We start from the raw sequence: 16,116 nt of genomic DNA, 5'->3' as shown, positions 1-16,116 counted from the left end.
CTCTCTGACTGGCAGCTCTCCAGCCACTCCTCCCCAAGCCTGTAGCACTGCTGGGGGTTGTTGTGGCCCAAGGGCAGCACCCGGCATTTGGCCTTATTGAAACTCCCCCAATTGGCCTCAGCCCATCGCTCCAGCCTGTCCAGGTCTCTCTGCAGAGCCTCCCTACCCTCGAGCAGATCAACACTCCCACCCAACTCGGTGTCATCTGCAAACTTACTGAGGATGCACTCGATCCCCTCGTCTAGATCATCAGTAAAGATGTTAAACAGGAGTGGCCCCAAACCCGAGCCCTGGGGGACACCACTCGTGACCACAGCACAACCATGCTTAGGAGGCTCAGGGACTGCCTGCCTTCTCAGCTGGGAGTCAACCTTGGAGATGCAGAGCCACAGACCTATTTCGCCTGGTGCCCATGTAGCTAAAGCAAGGTTAAGCTTCCCTGTTAGAGTGACCACATGGATTAGCAAAAGATTTAGTATTGTACATACATTGTGTAGTAGGAAAAGCAGTTTGTAGGAGCAGGCAAGCATTTCTTTAGAGTCACATTAACTCAAGTGTTGACCCTGTGGAGCAGTCAGGGATGCAGAGCAGCAGCATGGGAGAGGGAAGCTGTGGCCAGATGCACTCCTGGGTATTTGCACCAAAGCAGGTTAAGAAGTTACTGTGCTCTGCCAAGCATCAGGACTTTTCAAAGCACTGGTCTGCCTCAGCCACTCATCACATAACCAAGCGAGCCTTATGTTGACCATCCAAGCAAGCTGACCCCATCTCAGCTGTAGGATAACAAGTAGTAGGGAGGGGCGGTAACTTCTTAACCTGCTACAGCTCAGTGGCCAAGGGGATGCACACTTCACAGAGCACCCAAATGGACACAGCAAAGCTGACCCAAAAATGAATCGCAATGCTGTTTGGTTATTCCTTTTCACTAGATTTCTAAATAAAAATTATTTGTATAGCCTGTTTGAGTAATGGATGAATAGAGCTTCCCTGTGCAACGCTGCCTTAGCATCTGCACGGAGCAGCAGGAAGCACAGGTTGCATCAGTGGGAATTATGGTTTTTAAGGTAATTGCCAATGATAATGGTGGTTTACAAGGGTTATAACACCACTAAGAAAAGCTGGTGTACAGGAGAAAATGATGATATGAAGCCAAGCAACTGAAGTGTTACAAGTTTTCAAGATCTGCCAGACCATGTGCAGTCAGTCAAAAAGGGAAAAATCACAGACCAAAGCAAACTAGGGCACAAAGCCAAAGTCTATCTGACCCCTGTAAATGCTCCCACGGAGGACCAAAGGGGCTGAAGAACATTTAATTTTCTCCTCTAAGCTCCTGTGACCCCATCACCCTTAAATAAAAGCATTAACCCAAAATTACCAAGCTCAGCTGGGCTGTGGGGCACCTGGAAAGTAAGTCTTCAGAGCAAAGCAAACCATCTCAAAGCCACCAGGTTTCATTCCCCAACCGGCAGAGAAGCAATGGCAGCACAGAGCAGCTCTGCTTAATGCAGGAAAAAGGCTCTGCATTTTAGCTGCTGGAAATCACCCTTAAGAAAACATGGATTGCCAGTTTGAAAAAGGTGTTGGAAGAGGGAAAGGACCCTTTCCCAAATGTTGTGATGCCACAGGAAGAATTTGGCCAGTGGGGAACTGCGGAAAGCCTCCAGTAGAGCAGGGACAGAGACTGTGGGCATGTCTGCCCTGAAACACCTCTGGTGCCATCTAGACTAAAACTCGCTCAGAGACCAAAATCCCTCCTAAGCATGGGACCAAGGTGGTGCATGAGAAGCACAGGATGGAGACAGCAAGTTCTCCAGCTCCTGCTCCACCAGCTGCCTGTCCCCAGAGCACGGTATAAGGTGAAGGAAGGAGCTTTCCTCTACCACAGGCTCCTGCACGGTAGCACCTCCTCACGTGCAAGGTCACTGGGGGCAGCCAGACGGGCTCATGGCTTCCCGATCCGCCCCGTGTCCAGAATTAGAGCAGCTGAAATGCCAGGCAGAGTTCGGCCGGGCCAAGCTCCTGCCATCTGGGGAAGGGGCTCACGTGCACACCGCATGGGCAGCGAGAGCCCCGGGCCTTTCCAACGCCTGTGCTAGCACACGCGGGCTGCGTGCTCAGCTACTGCGGCTGCCAGCTGCTCACAAACCTCCTGCTGCCATTTGGCCTTGGCTGTTCTCAGGAGACTCAGGAAACCTTCAGCCTGAAGAAGGGTTTGCCTAGAGACAGCTTGCTAGCTTGGGAACAACAGCCACCCAAACTGAAAAAAAAAAAATTCATTTTCTCCCTCTACCCCTGGCCTTGCTTATCCCATCTGACACAAGAATGCGTAGAGCATGCCATTTAAAATCTGTCCTTGAGAAAACAGATTATGTTGAAACGTGAAGTTTGGAGAGACTGGATGTATAAGATAATCAGAAAAAAATGCTTATATTTGCATGGATTGTTCAATATGGAAATGCTCCTGGACACACTGCCCAAAGCAGAAGGGTTTCCAGCAGGGTCTACACCACTGACACCAGGAGGGAGCTGAAACAGGTTTGCAAAACACCTTCGTAAGAACATTTCCTAACAATGGGACAGACTGCCCAGCCCTGTCCATGCTTCACATCACCTATATCCCACCACAGTAATGCATGGCAGCAAATACCCAAGGAGTTCTGGGAAGGCTGAGAATATTTTTGAGTAAAAGGTTTCCCAGAAAGCTCAGCCTCTACAGTCCCTGCAGTCATGCTGGAATCCTGTTGCATCATGACATGGATCAAGAAAGAAGTTGTGTAATGACAGAGCATAGCCTGGAAGAGGCTGGTGAAAAGGTTTTCCCAGTATGTTCAGAAATACTTGGCAGCACTGAGAGAACACTGTTGAGTAAACCTGGCAATAGAAATCCCAGGGAAAAGAAAAATCTTATCAATTTAACAGCATCACCTTCTAAAACCAGTTAACACTGAGACCTGCAATAAAGCCACCCCATGGTTTTCCCCTCCAGTGCCCCCCATACACATAGGTAGGGCCTAACAAAGCTCCACTGTCAAATCATGCCTGGCAAATGTGGTGGCCTTCTACAACAGGGTTAGATAAGGTGGACAAGGGAAGAGCAACTGACGCCTGGACTTGAGCAAAGCATTTGACACTGTCCCACACGACATCCTTGTCTCTAAATTGGAGAGACATGGATTTGATGGATGGACCACTCGGTGGATCAGGAACTGGCTGGATGGTCACACTCAGAGAGTTGTGGTCAACAGCTCCATGTCTAAGTGGAGAGCAGTGACAAGTCGCATCCTCAGGGGTCAGGGTTGGGACCGGCGCTGTTTAACATCTTGGTTGGAGACATGGACAGTGGGATCGAGGCACCCTCAGCAAGTTCACCAATGACACCAAGCTGTGTGATGGGGTGACATGCTGCAGGGAAGGGATGTGCCATCCAGAGGGACCTGGACAGGCTGGAGAGGTGGGACATGCAAACCTCATGGAGTTCAACAAGGCCAAGGGCAAAGTCCTGCACAGGCTAGGACATGAGTGGATTGAGAACAGCCCTGCGGAGGAGGACTTGGGGGTATTAGTGGGTGGAAAACTGCCTATGAGCCAGCAATGTACACTCGCAGCCCAGAAAGCCAACCGTGTCCTAGGCTGCATCAAGAGCAGTGTGGCCAGCAGGTCGAGGGAGGGGATTCTCCCCCTCTGCTCCGCTCTCGTGAGGCTCCCCCTGCAGTGCTGGGTCCAGCTCTGGGGGCACCAACATCAGAAGGACACAGACCTGCTCAAGTGGGTCCAGAGAAGACCACAAAGATGATCATGGGGCTGGAGCACCTCCCCTGTGAGGACAGGCTGAGAGAGTTGGGGTTTTTCAGTCTGGAGAAGAGAAGGCTCCAGGGAGACCTTAGAGCAGCCTCCCAGTACTTAAAGGCTACAGGAGAGGTGGGGAGGGACTCTTTATTAGGGAAGGTAGTGATAGGATGTGGTTTTAAACTGAAAGAGAGTAGATTTGGATTAGATATGAGGAAGAAATTCTTTCCTGTGAGGGTGGTGAGGCACTGGCACAGGTTGCCCAGAGAAGCTGTGGCTGCCCCCTCCCTGGCAGAGTTCAAGGCCAGGTTGGACGGGGCTTTGAGCAACCTGGGCTAGTGGAAGGTGTCCCTGCCCATGGCAGGGGGGTTGGAACTAGATGGTCTTTAAGGTCCCTTCCAGCCCAAACCATTCTATTATTCTATGATTTCTGAGCCAAACCATCTCAACTAACAGTTGATCATGTACCTAGGAAGAACAGGTTTCTATTGCTGTAACAAAACCCAAACCAGGCTGGCAAACAGCAATGTGTCATGCCAAAGCAGGAGCCCTGTGCTCTGCAGAGAACAATGTGCTGTGTCCAGCCCCCAACATCCATCCTCTCCAGCTCAACTGACTCAAACACAGGTATTATCATGCCTGTATTTCGTAAAACAGCTAAAATAGAGTGAATTTCTAAATGGATAACTGGGCCACCATCTGGTCTATGATCAGGCAATCAGTCTTCTAATCACCTTTAAAAATAGGCATACGGAAACACAGCCCACAAAGAAAACACCCAACACCCTGTGTGGTTGCTAGTGTCCCATAGGAAAAACCACATCAATCTTGCTGTCCTTCCTTCTCATTAAATACATTCTCAGCTACTCTTTGTATTTCAGCCTTTCAGAACCTGAACAAGTACCAGAGGCATCTAAAGAAATAATATTTATCTTGCGCAGTCTACCCACTGTACACTTCATCATAACCCTGAGCAATGCCTACAGCAGAGCCCAGCTAGAGGTGGACAATGCTCCAAAATCACTCGTTTATTTACTGACCTTCCAGAATTCCCTCCAATTTTCCCACACACCTGCCAGGCTACGCCCTAAAACCTACTTCAAGCCCTTTTCTCTAGACTGGGGGGATGCTCAGACATCTCTAAAGGAACTGACACCTCCTGGCTTACATTGCTGCTGGTTCATCAGCCAACATAAGTGAACAAGTAAAGTCAGCGCAATGGGGTTTGTACACACCAAGAGCCATAACACCCAAGGGTAATAGTTTCAGAGAAGACTGGATCATCAGCAGGCAGCAAGCCCCTCTTCAAGGGAAACCTACTATTATTTTCCCACATTTGACAAAATAAGGGAGTTTACAAGTAATAGAGACCACATGCAAATCCCCCGGTGACGGTGTCAGCAGCCACTCTGCACTGACGTCTGTCTGCTCAGTGGCAAGGGGAATTCTGTTCCTCTGTGGCTTCAGATTTTTCCTACTCAGTTGATATTGAGTAACCATCAAGCCAAAAGGATATGCATCAACTCTAATTATGTTTTTACTTTCTTAACACAGGAGAACAGCCAATGAAGAAAAGTGATAGCTTTTTACCTATTTTATTTAGATAAGATTTTTAAACAAAAAAAGTTTAAGTTTTTTTTTAAAGAAAATGATTACATAGTGTTGCAACAGAGCTCATATGCAAGACTTATGCAGTAGGTCACCGCATTTGGCTGACCTCAGCCAGCACTTCTAACCCTGCAAGCCAAATCCACAGAACACTGTAGAAGAATGTGTGAGTTTGACATGAGAGGTAACATTTTAGATGTTTACCATAAGTAGCAGAGAAGCATAGACTATTTTTACCAGCCCAATGGGAAGAGAGCTTATTTCCAGCACAACACAGCTGATTCCTTGTTTAAACAATTTGTAGTCGGGCCACAAAACGTATCCTGGGTGAAGCTTCTATAAGTAAAATAGTCAACAAGCCACCTGCAGCTGGGAGATGTCCCATTTTGGGAAATAGTTCATCTCTGGGTGGAACATACTGTCAAATTTTCAAAACCTTCTAGAAACATTGAGTGTCAGGCAAACTGGTTTCAATGGAGGCTCAAACAATATCCATCAAGGCCATGGTAGGAAATTAAACTTTTTAATCAGATTTTCGGTGGACATTTCAACTTCATGCCTTCAAAACCTCTACAGGTGATGGCCAGATGTCACTTGCTGGACTGTCATGTCATTCTACACAAGGAACATCTCTTAGAATATGGTCAGCAGTAACAGGAATGCAGAACATGCTTCACTATCAGGTACTCAGCTGTGAGAAAGTAACCAGGAAGGCCATCAATTTCCTTGAGGGATTCCCCTAAAGAAGGGAGGTGACATCTGAGAAAACGATGGGCTTTGAATTTACAGAGAACTGCCAGGGCTCACAATTTCATATCACAACATGTTTCAACACTTACAAGTGATGTGTAGAAATGCAAATAGTGAACTGAAACCCTGCTCCTGCCGTGCGCAACAGCTCTGACGCAGGGCTGGGCACAGGAGGAAAAGGCAAGCTCGTTGCACTGGTGGGAGTCAAGAGGTCTTGCCAAAGCCCTGGCAATCAGTACTACAGCCTAACAGCTCTGGGCACAGAATGCCCACCAGGCACAACAAATGCAACTACTCACAGGAAAAATGCCATGCTTGGAACAAGCACCTGCTCGCAGCTCTTTGGCAAAGCCTCATCACTTTGTCTCCTGTAAACACTACTACTTGGAGCAAGTCTCATCCACATTGAGCTTGAGTCCTTGTCCACTTCTGCTCCATTCACACCAGGGTGCCAGGGGAGAACACACAAGCCATTCACACAGCTAAAATAAAATAATCAGGTTTTCCAGTCCAATGAGCAAACTGAAGGCTCTGATCTTCCATGTCCTGAATCCGTACAGGAATTCATCATCCTCTCTGCCCATGAACTCCATTTATCCACCCCAAGTTTCAACTCTCCTGCCAATATTCACAATATGCCATGACTGCATAACTGCCGTGCCCCTCCCAACAGTAAGCAAACTATTCGTAAAACATATCAAAGTGCTGTAATATGTGCCAGTGTAACAAGATACAAGTTTCACAGACGTGAGAAAATCCGGGAGCTATTGTCTGTGCCATGCAGAAAGGCGGCTTTGGACAGGGTGTAAGCCAACATCTTAAGACAGAGGTGTAAGAATCAACTAGTGAAAAATTATTAAATCCCTTGTGCTGAATCAACAGAGCCAGACCCTTTGTCAGAACAATGAGCAGCATGAGGAAAAAATACTAAATAAGAACATAAAAGCCATCTCATTTACATGGCAGTACTGCACTTCAGCACTGGGATATTCACAGTAACTCAGCCAAGAGCCTCTCAGACTAACACAAAATACCACGCTGGGTCAGAACCAGGGTCCAGTGTTTTGTCTCCAGGAGCAGCAGCAGATGCTGTTTATGGAGAGCACATAAGCCTGGTCACCATCAGAAGTTCAGTTTCAACACTGATCCTTGGGGGACCTGCTGCTGGTCCTGAAGAGTCACCATTAAAAGCGAGGAAGCAAAGGTAAGGCTAAACTGGCTCCATAGAAAGACCTTTCTTCCATTCACAGCTAAATAACCTTCTTGAACAACCTTTTGTGGGAAACTTCACAAAGGCAGTCTGAAAACAGCCATATCCATGCACTCAGTGCCACCTGCCTCGCGCTCCAGCGGGTCTGCCAGCAGGACTTCACAGCAGCTCCATCACCTTTCCCAAGACTGCACTGGTCCACGCACATAGTGACCCTATTCTACTGTACCACTGGGGATGCAAGTCGCATTTACTGGTTCCCAGGACCCCCTCTATTGCCCTCGCTAGACAGAGCGGGGCTGGCAACCTCCCAGCCCTTGGCACGGCAGCCCTTTGCAATAACACACAGCCTACCCTGGCCAGCAGCTCTGCAATTTCACATTCAAGTTCCTGCAGTACTCTGGGGCACATGCCATCTAATCCTAGGCACTTATTGACATCCAACTTGTTTATCTGGTCAAATACTTCCTGGATATTCCCTTGTATTTATATAGGCGGATGCTGTATCCCTGCCAGTAGCAGCTACCAAGGGTTTCAGAGAAAAAGGATGTGAGCAAACAGCTCCGACAACCCAAATGAAAGCTGCTCCCCTGATTCAAGGCTGCTGTCGATGTGCATTCCCAAGCAGAAGGCCTTACAACCACCCCTCTCCTTACTGCTCAGCCACAGAGCAACACACAAGTGCTAAGTGCCTTCTTTCTTTACCGACTTGATTTAACAGAGGAGAAGTGTCCCATTCTGCCTACAGGAGCAGGATTACAGGTTATTCCAGCTCAGTAAAAGCTACTTCCAGTGAAAATCTTCAATAATGCTGAACACCCGCCCAAAGAGGCACAAGTCACAGGGTGCTTCCGAATATGGGCAAAACCACGGGAGACCACAGGCACTGTGTAATCAAGGGGTCACCAACCTTTAATACCTGTCCCCTTCCTTTGTTGCCCTGCAGGGCAGAGCAGCTCGAGGCTGAGAGCACTAGCCAGCTCCCCACTCCTGCCCTGCATCCTATGACAGAAAAGGCTCTGCAGAGCATGAATGGGGCTTGAGATCTCCAAAACATCAAACCAACCATCCTTCCCAGGGAGTCAACCCCTTGAAAAAAGGGCGAGTCAAGTTCTGCTTCTGATTCAGCCCTCGGACAGGAAAAACAATTTGAAGTGACTCTGTGCCTGACAGCTGTCTGAGTAACGTGGCACTCAAACCCTGACTCACAGCATCCAGGAAAGCATACCCCACACACTGGAACCCCACAGGACAGCACCTGCCTGGAGAAGGGATCTTGCTGCTCTCACGTATATAGTTCATCCTTTTGGCACAACCACTCACTTGGTAACTATCTCAGAGATTTCACTAGTAATAGAGAGGATGTAGGATGCAGCACAAAGAGCAAACCATTAACAGAAACACCTGGGACAGAAGAACCTCAGGATACAACAGGAGAAAACTGGCCTTTGGAAACAAGCTTCAGACCATGATCCCTGTGTTTTCCAGCCCCTCAGGCCAAACCAAGAATCTCCAAACCCTTAAGCAGACATCACCATGCTGCCCTGGGGCAGCACCATCTTTGTATCTCATCTACAACCAGACCCACAGTAGGACAATCAGAGTGATTACATGGAATAGGTTCATTTTGAGTCCAGCAAGCTCTTGCTCTAAACAGCCCACAGCTGCAGATGGAGACTGTCCACCAATGGAGAAAAGCCAGGGAGCTACACCTGAGGGCAAGCTATGAGTCCCTCCTGTCCCAGTTAACACTTACATACAAGCATCCAAACAGCAGCTGTTTGCACTACTGCCACAGCACTAACCATACTGGTTGGTGACTGTCCCAGAACTTGGAGAGGAAGAATTCCACTAAAGAAATCAGGAAAGCACATGACCTGGATGTGTCTGAGCCACAACAGCTACTCCCTTTACTCCTTATTTTAATACCAGGTTTCTATTGATGCTCCCACCATTCCCACTCTTGCACAACTCATGCAGCTCCAAGTCACAGAGGGCCCCACAAAGCAGAGATGTTCTCGTTTGGAGGTATGAGAAAAACTGCTCTAAAGCATTCAGGCAGACGCAGTCAGTTTTGAAAACTCCCTCCCAGGCTGGAAGATTTCACAAAACCCCCCAGAAGACAGCTACACTTTCTGTGATGCAAAGCTAGAACTATAATTGCCCTTGAAGGAGGGTAATAACATACAAGTACATTCAACGTATTTTGTTACCTACTTTAGATGCACCTGCCTGATTTCCAGAAGCAGAGCATTGACCTGTCCAGCAGTGCTTCCAAAATAATTAATATCTGCCAAGACAACCCATCTATCACTCCACTCTCAGTATACGCAATGGGGAGATGACATGGATTGCTGAGGATGCACCCCAAAAAGCCTCTCTGAATTTCAGGGCTGAGTGTGGCCACCCCTTTTCCCATGGAGAAACCCCATCAGGTGAAGGAGCTGTTCTGAGCCTGGGTGGTGCATGAGCATAAACCAAACACATGGTAACTTTTCCATAACACTTGTCGCTGCTGTAGAGCTCACTTAAATTCCCCTGTGGAAGCAATCCCTCCACAGTAGTAACAGGGACACAGCAGCATTGGGTATGGATGTTCGGTAGCACCTGCAACAGAGCTTTGACTGCTCTCAGCAGCCTGCAGGCACCCGTCTGCAAATGTGCATCAGTATAAGCAGCCTTCCCAGTGGTGAATTTTTTTCTTTAAACAAACTGTGGGATTTAGGGATGGGCTCTCACTACCAGAACAATGTTGAAAGAGACTGCATCACTGGAAGCTTGACAAGTCATCCAGGAAGTTACCAAAGAAATGAAGAGTCAGTGTGGCAAAGGACACTTAGAAGTCCTGAAGCTGGTGGGAGTAGCAGAGCTGAGTACATCTTGGAGAAGCTGGCCACAATTAAGCACTTCTGAAAGTCTGGATGTTAACTGCCAGCATCCTCAGTCACAGAACCTGGGCATATGGCAGTAATGGAAGACTGATATCTGCAAAGTTATCTAAAGAGAAAAACAAAACACAATGCTCAACTAGATTATGGAGACCAAGCACTTTGTTCTCAGCAGTTTACAGCAAGATTATTTCTGCAAACAGAAGAGGCCCAGAACTTCACAGAAATGCAACTGAAACACAGTTTCATCTGGCTTCATTTTTGATTCTGGGATGGCACATCCCAGAATGAAGCAGTCATGGCAAGAAACAGTCACTGGCAGACGCAGGGGCCCCAGGAACCAGCAGGTGTGGTCTTTGGTCCCAGCAGCACATTTAGACCGAACCGGTGTTTGACAATCTGTATCCTCTCTGCAAGGCTGCTGTCCAAAAACTACTTCCAGTTTCCTAATAAAAGCCTCCAGAAGTGCTCTGGACCTTTTTTGTTTTGGTTTGGTTTTTAAACATGCTCTATAGTTGTTGTTTTTTTCCTTACAGAAACATTTATTTGAAGAAATCTCACAGCTAAAAGTCCCTAAATCCTTTATTACATTAAAAAAAACTCAAATCCCACCACCTCCATTTTATCTTTGCATGTCACATTTGTTCTAGCCCCAGAATGGGAACCATAGGCAGTTATTCTTTTGTTTAAACAAAGCTCCAGTAAGCTCTGGCAGCCTCTACTATCTTTGTCCTTTCTAGATGTGTTATTTTATATGCACACACAAGAAAGCAGAAAATTGATACAGTCTCCCAAAGACGGCAGATGCCAGCAGCACCCTGCTAAGCCCAGGCACCTAGGCTGCAGGGAGGCTAAAAATAGTGTGCAAACCTCTACCTCCTGCCCCTGCCCCCTGGTCCCACCAGGCACCACCAGTACTGCAGCTGGGGTGACTGGTTTGAGAAACAACGGCAAGAACTTAGTGCTCCAGCTACGCACAGGTTACACAGAGAGCAGGCTCCAGCCAGGTACCTTCGCCCCCCAGGGTCTAATTAGAGACAGTTTTGTCATAGGTGTTGTTCTTGAATTCCCACCTGGTTATATTTTCACCCACACAAGCTGCCCAGGCTGATGTTTATATGAGATTATTAACAGGCACTTCAGCAGAGAACTAAGGGTTTGTCCATGCAATGCAGGTATGCCTACAGCACGGTGAAGGCATACTGTGCTCCTGCTCTAATTAACACTACCCACCACTGACAAAGTCCTCGGCACTGCTTCGAGTCCCCTGCAAGCACCCTCAGCATCCCAGCCAGTTTGTCCAGTGCATTTCAACCACAAGGCCCACAAAAACCACCGCAGGTATCTTACCTGCACAGTAACCAGTGTTACTGGCTTCAGCCTTTCCATGCAATTATGAAAGAGATTTCACTTTTGAGAGCAGCACTTTATCAGAAACATTTCCTGGAGTTTCTGTTCCTTTTTAGGCCACATCAGCAATACCAAACAGAAAGAGGAATCAAAAACAGCAGAAAACAGAAATTCTTGTAACGTTCACAAGCAGCAAGAGCTATCATACTGAAACAGGCAACAGGGAAAATACAAGTGTTCGCTACTGACTCAGGATGGTCATTTTGAACTGCATAGCCCTAAGAGCACCAAGAGGATGGTACCACAATAGTAAATGTCACCTATGTACAAGTTCTGCAGCGTGAAGCAATCCCATGAACTGCCCTTTGTGCTGAAAGAGCAATTCCACGTGGTTTGGGATTAGACCCTCAGAGTGGAGCCAGCGTGGGCAGCCCTAGCCTGCTGATGGTACAGGAGCCTTCAGAGCAGCCTGGCCACAACAGATCCAGATGAACTGCTCTCTCCTTCCAACCCATGCAAAACTTGAGGCAGCCACAATCAGCAGGGCACAGCAGCTCAGTTTTGTCAGGACACATCTGTTCTCAGAGCCACTCAGCAATGCCTCAAAATACTATTCACTTCTTCCATGATTTCTCTCCTCTGAAAGCAAAGACCATTGTCTTGTATCTTTTCAAAGCAATCAGAGCTGGGCAGTCACTGATACCTTGGTATAAGCTCAGCACCTTTTCCCATCTAGCAGGCTACAGACTTTCTTAGAAGCAAGTGGCCAAGGTATTTTAAAAAAAAAAAATTCAAGTTTTTCTCAGGAATCCTCTGGCTTTCAGAGGCTCTCATTTCTTTTTTGACCTTTCATACAGTGTGACAAGTCTCAAGTGTTTTAGGAAAGCGGGCTCGTTCAATAGTGTTAAACGCAGTATGTGAAAGGACAAGACAACAGCAATTACATTTTGTTACTGAAGAACCACACGTGTCCGGAGAGGCATGCACACGCTCCTAGAAAAGTAATTTTACAAGTGGCAACCCTTAGCCCCTCTTCCTCAAGACCTCAGTGCCACAAGTCTGCAGGTCAGTACCGCACACGTCACATTCAGTGTGCCTCTTCCTCCCACCAACATTCCCAGCTGGCAGCTCCAGACACCCCAGTGCCAGGTCACTTGTGACAGAACCACGCTAGGAGAGTTTATCCCAAAATAGTCAGGGAAAACTGTCTGCTAAGGAGGAAGAGAGACCTTATTTTTCAGCACTGTGAACACCGCAACTGACAGACACCCACCATTTTACTATTCACTCCAAGTTTTGCTCAGCATCACAAATACCCCCACAAAGGCTGCCAGAATAATAACTAACAAGAACAGTCTTCACCAAGACCAAATTAAAGCTGTAGGCTGTTGCCTAGCTGTCACCCAAAGATTTATGTGCAAGAAGAATGATGTGCCCACTCCCTCCATAAACCCCAGCACAGCTGCCAGTGCTGGCCTGCCAAATGGCTTTGTTTGCTGACACACCTTTACCTGAATGAGTTTACAAAAGAGTTTTCATTCAGAAGCTGCAATCATTTTACATCGAGTGAGTTAGAGAAGGTATTTAACTAGCAGGGAAGTACTTTCCACCATTTCACCCGTGTTTTATCAATATGATTATATGCCAGGCAGCATAATTCTTTTACTGAAGCTCTATGGATACAAACTCTAGTATGAACCCAATTTTACAGTTGCAGCCAGAACCACACTGGTATAAACAAGTTCTTCTCTGTAGCAGGGTAGCCCCTAGTCACCTTTACACCAGGTGACTGGGGGGACCCCTCAGCTGCACAAAATCACTCAGAGCAGCACAGCTGTTCATCATTACAGGATCTGGTATTTTTATTGCAATGACAGTAAGGCTCCAGCTGCTCTGCTGAAGGGACTCACCATAACCCAACAGGTTACTGCATCCCTAACAAGTGGTACATATAATTGTGTTTCTGTACTGCCACATACAGTCATACCGATGCAACACAAAAGCATGCCAGTTCAAGGGCAACAGCAAAATATGTGGGTGGGCAAGGCACCGTTCTCAGTTTGGGGACACAGCTGTGGTGCCAGCTGAGCTAGTTCTGCAGGGGACCATTAATTCTGGATCTCAGATATCACCAGTGAAACCTATTTTGCATCACTATGAAAAGTTTCACATGGCTTTTAATGCTAGTAACCACTCTGGGAAAAAAAACAACAAACCACAACACAAAACCAAAACATAGGGCTAGAAGTTAACTTTTCTTCTGAAAGACAACATAGAGCCTTTCTGAAAGCAGCACAGTGTTATACACGCTCTAGTGCAAGGAATATATAGATATAAAAGCTCAGGTGTTTGGAGAGCCTTTCTGCCACAGGTGCCGAAACTTGCCAGACCCACAAAACATGAGACAGGAGATTTGGGGTTTATTAGCTTTTTGCTCTTAGATGTTAGCTGTTCTTCATCCCATGTCTCTACTCACATCTACCAACTTCACCAGGGAATTGTGGCACCTGCCTCAATACCGTCTGACTGCTCTTAGCTTTTAGCAGGTGCAACTGCAAAGGCAGAGCTGGAAGTCAGGAGCTCCCCACTGCTATGCTGGGCCACCTCTGTGCATCCCGGGATGGGCAGAGAAGCTCCATTGTCCAACTCTTCTCAAACACACAGAAAGCAAACACCTGCTGTACCTATGTAAAGATTAAAACCTCTCAGCTTTTACCATGTTTTCATTCAGCTCAGTAGTAATCACCAGTGCTTGTACACTTTACCATGCTATTTACACACTTTCTACACCATAATAAAACCAGAAATTTACCAGTAAAAAGCAATTTTGTCCCCGAGTTTCTTCTCATTGACATTTCTGTCCAGGAGGTTGTAGCAGATGTTGGTGGTCGCCCCTTTCATCCACTCGATAAAGATCTTCCCCTTTGTCACATCGAAGTTGTACTTCAGAAAGGGCCCCGTGTGCTGCCTCTTCCAGTAAAACTCTTTAACAATGTCACCCCAGAATTCTGCAAAGGCAACGGCCAGAGCTCACGGCCCAGCAAGCGGCACGGCTAAGGAAGGCAACGCGTTAAGGAACGAGCGGGGCAGCCCCCGCGCTCCCGCACCCCACGCGTGGGGACTCACCGCGGCCCAGCGGCCCGGCCGCCCCCTGCCGCCCGCCCGGCAGCCCCCGCCCTGCCAGCGGCCCCCGGAGGAACCGGCGGCGCCGTGCGGGAACCGCTCCCCCGCCGCCCGCCGGCCTCCCCCGCCCCGCCGCGGCCCTGGCCCGGGGAGAGCGGGCACCGGAGGGGGCTCCCGCCGCCGGCGCTCACCGTGCGGCTCCTCCACGGAGCGCTGGTAGAGGCGCTCGTAGTGCGGCAGCGAGGGGACGTGCGCCGCCGGCAGCAGCTCGGGCCGCGGCCGGTACAGCCGGGCCTGCTCCCCGGGCAGCACCATGGCGGGGCGCCGGCGGCTCTGCGCGGGCAGGCGGCCGCCGAGCCCGCTTCAAAGCGGCGCGGAGCCGAGGGCGGGGCCGGAGGCGGCGGCCCGCCCTCGCGGCGGCGGAGGGGCGGGAGGGGGAGAGCCGCGCAGCCCCAGAGCCGCCCGCCCGCCGCGGCGGGGCCCGCGGAGCCCGGCCCGACACCGGGGCTCGCCAGCAGCCGGCTGCGGGGCGGCGGGCGGGGCGCGCTGCCGGCGGTGCCGTCCTGTCAGCCATGACCCCCCCCGTCAGCCATGTTTCCCCCCAGCCGCCATGTCCCCCCTGTCAGCCGTGTCCCCCCCGCCAGTGGCGTCCCCTGTCAGCCATGTCACACCCGTCACCCCCATGAGTGGTATCTCCCCCGTCAGCCCTGTCCCCTCTGTCACCGCTGTCTCACCCTGTCAGCCATGCCGCCCCCGTCAGCGGTGTCTCCCCCGTCAGCAGTGTTCCCCGCTCAGCCACTGCCCCGCCATGAGTAGTGTCTCCCCTTAGCAGCCGTGGCCCCCCGCCAGCAGTGTCCCCCTGACAGCCCATGTCCCCTCATGCCAGCAGTGTTCCCCGTTAACAGCGCTGCCCCATCAGCCGCTCCCTCAGCGGTGTCCCCATGAGCCACAGCCCCTCAGGGCCGGTCCCTGCCCCTTCACCAGGCGCAGGGGAACAGCCGAGGGCGCCATCGATGAGATCCTCCAAAACAGGCCCAGAGGCACTCGGCCCCCTGCAGAAAACAACCTTCCTTTTGATTCGCAACACTTCCCCTGAGTGGGGACAGAGCCACGTCAGTTCACTGAGCACCTTTCCCCTGCAAAAAATGTTACAGATCTTGTGTACTTAGTGAGAAATTAAACAATTTTTTCACCAAGAAGCCAGTCAAATGCTGGAACAGGGGCCCAGAGTGGCGGTTAGGGGCTCAGCCCTTGGAGACACTCAAACCTCAACCAGACAAGTCCCCAAGCAACCAGCCCTTTGGAGCAGGAGGTTGGATCTGGGGTCTCCCAAGTGACCAGCGTGATTCTGTGAGTCTCTGGCCTTAGAGGCAGGAGCTGCCTATGGCGGCACCTCCCGCA

General features: G+C 49.4%; 1 protein-coding gene across 2 annotated transcripts in view; it reads right to left on the bottom strand.

Annotated features, from left to right (window-relative positions):
* ACSS2 (acyl-CoA synthetase short chain family member 2) overlaps window positions 1–15,077 on the bottom strand; it is a 35,026-nt gene extending 19,949 nt beyond the window's left edge. For both annotated transcript variants that reach the window (XM_074843558.1, XM_074843560.1), the window contains exons 1-2: window positions 14,907–15,077; window positions 14,405–14,600 (exon numbers count right to left, since the gene is read on the bottom strand). In XM_074843558.1, the coding sequence (XP_074699659.1) occupies window positions 14,405–14,600; window positions 14,907–15,030 (320 nt within the window). In that variant the 5' untranslated portion in view covers window positions 15,031–15,077. The remainder of the gene's footprint in view (window positions 1–14,404; window positions 14,601–14,906) is intronic.
* Window positions 15,078–16,116: the final 1,039 nt, after the last annotated feature.

Source organism: Strix aluco, chromosome 17 (assembly GCF_031877795.1).
Source record: "Strix aluco isolate bStrAlu1 chromosome 17, bStrAlu1.hap1, whole genome shotgun sequence".
Taxonomy (NCBI): Eukaryota; Metazoa; Chordata; class Aves; order Strigiformes; family Strigidae; genus Strix; species Strix aluco.
The sequence above is the reverse complement of the archived record's forward strand: the minus strand, read 5'-3'. Positions and strand labels throughout refer to the sequence as shown.